This window comes from Oryzias melastigma, linkage group LG4 (assembly GCF_002922805.2).
Source record: "Oryzias melastigma strain HK-1 linkage group LG4, ASM292280v2, whole genome shotgun sequence".
Taxonomy (NCBI): domain Eukaryota; kingdom Metazoa; phylum Chordata; class Actinopteri; order Beloniformes; family Adrianichthyidae; genus Oryzias; species Oryzias melastigma.
The window spans coordinates 13,637,976-13,644,933 of record NC_050515.1 but is presented as its reverse complement, the minus strand read 5'-3'; the positions used below and the strand labels follow the sequence as shown (position 1 = coordinate 13,644,933).

General features: G+C 35.6%; 1 protein-coding gene across 1 annotated transcript; it reads right to left on the bottom strand.

The window, feature by feature from the left end:
* Nucleotides 1–6: 6 nt before the first annotated feature.
* LOC112150705 (interferon-induced protein 44-like) lies at nucleotides 7–6,682 on the bottom strand. Its single transcript, XM_024279170.2, has 7 exons — nucleotides 4,231–6,682; nucleotides 2,957–3,005; nucleotides 2,570–2,768; nucleotides 1,079–1,225; nucleotides 818–989; nucleotides 628–728; nucleotides 7–528 (listed from the first exon to the last, which is right to left on the bottom strand). Exons 1-7 carry the CDS (start codon nucleotides 4,739–4,741, stop codon nucleotides 358–360), a joined length of 1,350 nt encoding a protein of 449 aa, XP_024134938.1. The 5' UTR covers nucleotides 4,742–6,682; the 3' UTR covers nucleotides 7–357.
* Nucleotides 6,683–6,958: the final 276 nt, after the last annotated feature.

Sequence of the window (6,958 nt, the reverse complement as noted above, 5' to 3'; positions counted from 1 at the left end):
AATTTTATCATCTTTTCTTGGCTAAGAATTATCTTGAAGGTACTGATTCTCATTCCAGCGTCTTTTCACTCAACGCATCAAGTGTCTGCATTCTTGACAAATAATCAGTCTTTAAGCAAAGACAGGGAGTAAGCACTCCTAAACATGATCTGAAACTCCCCTTTTACTTTTAACCCTTGATTGTCGGAAAGAGAGGAGGAAGCCCAAAAAGAAGATATATGGATGTACAAGAAGAACAGAAGGATTTTTGCTGCAAGTGAGGAGTCTAAAGAGGATAGGTTTAGATGGAGACATGATTTGGTGTGTTGACTTCTGACAAGATAAGCTAAAATTCCAAGAGGAGGATAGGAGTACTGTTCATTCAGACTCTTGGTCATCAAAGAAGTCATCCACAAAGTTAAGTATCTGATCGACCGCATTGAGCAGCAGGATGTCGATGTTCATGTCTGGTTTCAGCTCCTTGTTGTAGTTCTTCACTGGAACAACGCAGGACACAGGTACATTGATACGAGCTGAAGCCTCCTCCATCTGGATCACATGACACAACGTTTAAGAGATTTTAAAATGTGGAAGAGCTGAGTTTGAGTCCATCATTTTTATTTAATTGAAGCCCCCAAAAATCCTTACTAATTCCTTGATGTACATGCTCTTGTAGACATTTCTGATATCTTCTTTCACCAGAGGGCAGGCTTCATCTATTTTAGTGAGCATCACCAGCTGAGGGATCCCTGGAAGAAGTACAGGAAAAACAAAAAACAAACTCAAAAAAAAACAAAAACTTTGTCCAGCCAATAAGAAAGAACGCTATTCTACATACGTAACAAGTTGATCTTTTTGCGGATAGCTTTTATTTTATCCTCCATATTTTGGGACATGATGGAGATCTTGGTGGCGTCTACGACATAAGTCACACAGTGGATCTTGTCTTTGAGTTCTGGATTCTTGCAGAAACCTTGAACCTCACGTTGAAGTGGATCAGAGGGGTTGAACTACATGTGTAAGAAAAAAAAGGAATTAGTGGATAGTTGCTATAAGCTATTAGCAAAACTTATCAATAGAATCTGATCATCTCCTTTACCTGATACCTGTCAGGTATGTGACCATTGATGATGTTAGTGATATCATCAGGATGAATCCCCTCCTTTTCATCTGCCTCCAGTCCCATGGTATCACAAATGACGAGTGGCAGAAGTTTGCCTTGATGCTTAATTTGGAAGCTGCGAAACTGTCAGAAGTTAAAAATATTGACATATAAAAATAACATACACATTTTAATTGGGATTTAATATGTGTTTATTTAAGTATTTTAGGTTTAGGAATTCACACAATTCATGTTTATGCTGAAGTCCTCATAAGCTAATTTGTAATTCCTTTAAGACCCACTCCAGTTACAATTGTGTTTTTGGTGTTTTTAGCATGTTCATGTGCCATCTATCTTAAGATATTGGATAAAGATGGATTTAAGATTATATTTCCTTTTTTGAGTACTTTATTCAAATCATGGTTCATCATGAAATCTGATTTCCTTTTCTGCTCTTGTTTATTTGTGTATTTGTTCATTTTCTGGTTAATCGCATGGTGAACTGTGGAGGTTCTAAGGTTGACAGAATCATGAGTTGTATTTAAATTTACAGGGTTTTTTTTTTTTACCTTTAAAGCCTATTTTGCCATAAATGTATAAAAAGTATTTTAAACCCGATCTGCTCATTTTCATCTGCGCAATATTAATCGTCTCCGTCCCTCTCTCACTGTCGATTCTGCTTCTATATTGGTCAATAGTCTGGTCACTTCTCGCATCGACTACTGCAACGCAGTTCTGTCCGGTCTACCTCAAAAAACTCTCAATAAACTCCAACTGGTTCAGAACTCAGCCGCTCGCATTATTTCCAGAACTCCACCGTTTCATCACATCACCCCCGTCCTCCAACAGCTCCACTGGCTTCCTGTCAAATTCAGAGTTCAATTTAAACTTCTCCTCCTCACCTTCAAAGCACTCCATAACCTGGCCCCGCGTTACCTATCTGAGCTCCTACATATTTACACTCCCGTCCGTACACTCCGGTCCTCTTCCACCCTCCAACTCTCCGTACCCCCCATCCGTCTGGTCACCATGGGGAGCCGAGCCTTCAGCCACTCGGCCCCCACACTATGGAACTCACTCCCTCCTGATCTCCGGACCATTGACTCATTACCCGTGTTTAAGTCCAAACTCAAAACATACATGTTTAAATCTGCCTTTTCTGTCTGATCTCACTACCATTAATCCTGTGGCTGATTTTATTTTATTTTATTTTTTTTTTATTTATTTATTTATTTTATTTTTTTTTAAGATTTTATCGTGTTTCTGTTTTTACGATATATTTACTTGTCCTGACTTTATTATCCTTCTCTTTGTAATGTACAGTGTCCTTGAGTGACCAGAAAGGCGCTTTGAAATAAAATGTATTGAAATAAATGTATTATAAAAAATAAAGTTTGGTCAGCATTAATTTTATAATGTACCGAAAGATCCATCGATGTTCATTTGTTTTGTTTTTGTTATAATACTCTTTCAGGCTCTAACACTCACTTGTGTTGTCGTGGTGTTGCTGATTATATTTCCAGCCATGGCCTGGCCTGCAAAATGACCTCTAAATACAGATTTGAAAGAATTGAAGAAGCTGGACTTTCCAGCTCCAACTGCTCCAACAAGTAAAACCCGAGCTTCAGACACAGAGCTGATCGAAGGTTTGTAGGATTCAATTCTCTCCATCAACTTCTTCTTTTCCCTGCAAAAAAAAGAGCATGAACAGAATCTTGTTTAATCTTTATACTATAAAGGACATTATTTGTAAAGGAGTTTTTAAATGCAGGAGCTGATTTATAATTGCATGTTTACAATACTGCTCATAATTAAAAGTGTTAAAACGGCAAAAAATTTAGATTTTTTTAAGCTTTATAATGTTTATAATCTTACTCATCCGTCCAAGTCACTTCTCTCCATGGATTTTCAAATTTCAAGCATTCTGTTAAAGAGAAAAACAAAGAATGGAAATAAATAAATACTTTAAAATAAAATTATAAAAATTTCAATGGCGCTTTAGGGCCGCCAAAATAAATAAATAAAATTAGATGCTATTTTGTTTTTTGCGTGGCAGAAACATGCAGTCTCTAATGTGAATGTTCTCAAAATGTTAATGAGAAAGTCCTATTTGAACATCTTTCACTTTAAAAAGGGGCGGAGACCGCAGGGTCTGGCGAGTGGCAAGTTTTATCGCTGCAGCTGTGTTGATCTTTTTGCGGTAAAATGTGCTTGTAGTCGGCATATGCTTGCAGGAACACATCAATTTATGTCGCGGGAAGTTAAAGGTGTTTGTCCCCGTAGCCATGGTGAATCGCGTTGTCTTTGCTCCATTGATCAGGGCTTTTTATGGTCGCGACGCTCGCACCTGATTCTGGTTCCAAAAACTTCAAGTTGATTAAATCAACTCTTTTCAGCTGTTCTGAAACCGAAAACTCTAAGTTTGGAGATTTTGGGTCAGAGAACTCAGGTTTAAACTCTAAATGTATTTAATCTGCTTCTTGAAACAGGCCCCTGGCAACTTACTGTGTTTTCCTTTTGTCAGAATCACTGCACAAACAGACCCTTCGATACAAAAACATTTTACATTTCATGACAATAAAAAAGGCAAAACAAAAATCTAAAAAACATTTTAGAACTCAAAACAAAACTCTTGAAACCATGACGTAAAAAAAAAAATCAGAAAACAAAATGAGTTGTTAAAAAAATGAACATAAAAATAAACCAGAAAAGGTAAATAGGTACTATGAGAGATTGCTAAATGGATGATGTATCACTTCATGCCAAATACACTTTGATTGGAATGATGGACAAACCTCATCATTCAGTCTTCTATGAGTCACACATACTGGTTTAGTCCGGTTCTCACATACAGTCAATATTTGGACTGAAGCGGAGCAGGGAGCATGTGCCCCGCTGACTGTTTAATCTTAATTTTCTTTGTATATTACCTTCATCATGAGAAATGAAATACTTCAAGAACATGTTAAAAACATAAAAAAACATAATTTTTGTCTTTAAGTTTGAAAAGTAGGGAGATTGTACAGTCAAAAAGGCACTTCATACTTTCACTCTATACTTACTATAGAACATCAATTTTATAGAAAATATGTCAATTTACCAATCCTACTAAAAAAGTAATATTATCGCTTTTTAAAAGTAAAACTTACCTTCCACCTGGTAAACTTCGCAGTCAGTCAGGTCCAAGTCATTGCCATGCATTTTTTCAGCAGTGAAGTTGTAGTATTTATGGTACATTAAACTTCTGTGACTTCCAGGATTGCTGTAGACGTTTGGGCCGTTTTTGTAGGCTAGAATCAGTGTGTCCCCAAAATTAGGACCACTATTGTTGGTCATTTTCACTGCATATGTAGCATCAGTGACTGGGTATTTGTTTAGTTTTGCTCCACTGAAGGAGAACACAAAGGCCTGATTATCTTTCACCCACTGTCCAGACTGACTGAACGATTGTCTGGTGTAGCCTCCAAACACAAAACCAGATTTGTTGTAGCCCACAGACACAGTGGGTGACTTGTTGTCACAGTGTTGGTGGAAAGCTGCACTGGTAAAACCATGGATGCTGGCTTTGTAGATCAAATTCAGTTTCCCAACATTTTTCAGCTGGGAGCAGATTGCTTTCTGTTGATTCTCCTTGAGCTTTGGCATCATCTTGGAGTTCATCTTGACTGATATGATCAAGTGGAAAATAATAACTTATCTTTTGAGTCTTTGTCAATATCAAACCTAAAAAACACAGATAAAGTAAATATATATTGTCACTCAAAGCCATATTTGGTATTTAGAAAAAAATGTATGCACCTGCTTCTTTGTGATTTTTTTTTTTTTTTTTTTATGTTAAAGAAGAAGTTGATCAAAACTGGAGAAAAACCACTACATTACCAGCAAAGATTTTTAATTCCATTGTTCATAGCTTACTTCAATGTGCACAACTGGCAAAACATAGACATCTTTAATTTTTCTTGTGAAGTTTCATATATTCTAAATCAAATCTTTTATCTAAACCTTAAAACCAAAGTTAAGTAACAACAGTCACACGAATAACATAATCTAAAATCATTAAGAATATTCAAGACTTGACAACAAAACTCTTCTTTGAATGTTGTGTCTTACCTCTTGTCTTCGCTGAAAGGAGGGAGCAAATGAACTGAAGAGCTTGGGACGTGCTGCTTTAGATCCACCTTGTCCGCAGAAGTGAAAGTAAAAATGTATCAAAAGCCTGAACATGATGGTAGAAAAGACAAAAAAAAAAATGACAACAACAGTGAGAAACTGGTGACTTTCCAATTTATAATTGTGCTGTTTTAAAAATATTTAAATAATTATCTGTATATTGCTTTGAAATATTGGACAAAAAAGATTTAAACAAATAAATCTGAAAAAGAAAAAAGAAAGTCAATGATTATCAAAGGAACAAATAAGACAAATCAGAATAGATTAAATGTATGAAATTAAATTATTAAAATAAATACCTCTCAGTCTACAAGGAAAAAGAATGTTTATTTAGTATGTTAGCTTTTTTTTTCAAGACAACAAGTTTTTTCACTTGCTGTTATTCTGGGTTGTTTTTTTCCCTTTTTTATGTACATGTCTTTATCTTTGGTTAACTTTTGAAAAAGCTAATCTTTGTCTAAAAATTGTGAAATATATCTGTTACAATGACATGTTTTTTTTTTCATATTATGTTTTAAAGTCTGATAGCCTGATAATAAACTGAGAAGATTACAGTTTTTCCTGATTGGTGAAACACGTTTTTATATATCAGATTAATTTATGAAAACTCCAAACACGGTTTTCAAAAGAATAGGGAGAGTGTAAACGGGTGAATGACGGAAAGTAGGGGTGCTCTCACTATTTTTTCGTAAAGACTTCTGGGAAATTTCTAGTGCACTCAATTTTGAAATGGTAGATTTGGACAGCACTACAGAATGGCGAACTCACTATATATTGTGTACTATACAGTGAGTAGAGAAGGAATTCGGCTTATGTCCTAGAAAAAGACACAGGTCTTTTGATTTTGGCTAAAATGACACAATAATTAAAAGACCACTGGGGACACCTTTACAAAGAAAATTGAGTGAGACTTTAAGGTCATTATAGTGTTTTTTTTTTTTTTTTTTGATACGCTGGTCTAGCGACTAGTTCTTAGTGTTTGTGTTATGATTAGGCACACAGGAAGAAACCCAGATGCAGGAATAATTGGAAGAATGTTGCAATATTCCAAGTATTTTTAAATTAAACCTAGCTAATGACCAAAGACACAAAAGAGAGAGTTCCTGTAATAAGTGAAGATTCAAAAAGAGTATTTAATTAATTAGACTATTATTGTTGTAAGTATTAAACACCTCTAGAAATGTAGCTTGGACTTGCAAATCGTTACTAATAAATCCACTCATACTAACTAAAATAGAAGTAACTTTAAACAAAGCTAAAATATGATATATCTTTGACAGACTGGAATGGAATCCATTTTACAGCAGACATCACAACAATCTATTGGTCGATCTTGCATTCTACCCTTTCTTTACTTAAAAATAGAATGCCCTGAAACCACAAAGTCATTCAGCTGTATAAGTAATTGTTTCCTGACGTTCATGTAACTTACATAACCTTTTTGTGGCTGAGAATCATCTTGAAGATTCTCATTTCAGCTTCTTAACAGTCAACTGCACATGACGCATGAAGTGTCTGCATTCTTGATCGTCTGCATTTTTGATGCAGAGGCAGTAAGCACCTGTAAAGATGAAGGCCGGAAATTCCTCTTTACTTTTAACTCCTTCTTGCTGGAAAGACGAGAGGAAGGCCAGAGGAGAGGTACATGAATACATGAGAAAGACATACAGTAAGCTGCTGTGAGTAAAGGAAGCTGCGAAAACCTTT

Bases quoted from the DNA above. Each gene is read 5' to 3' on its own strand.
- LOC112150705 (XM_024279170.2), bottom strand. From the start codon at position 4,741: ATGAACTCCAAGATGATGCCAAAGCTCAAGGAGAATCAACAGAAAGCA. The intron at 3,006-4,230 runs GTAAGTTTTACT...TCTCTTTAACAG, and splicing joins CGAAGTTTACCAGGTGGAAG to AATGCTTGAAATTTGAAAAT. The intron at 529-627 runs GTAAGGATTTTT...CATGTGATCCAG, and splicing joins GCATGTACATCAAGGAATTA to ATGGAGGAGGCTTCAGCTCG.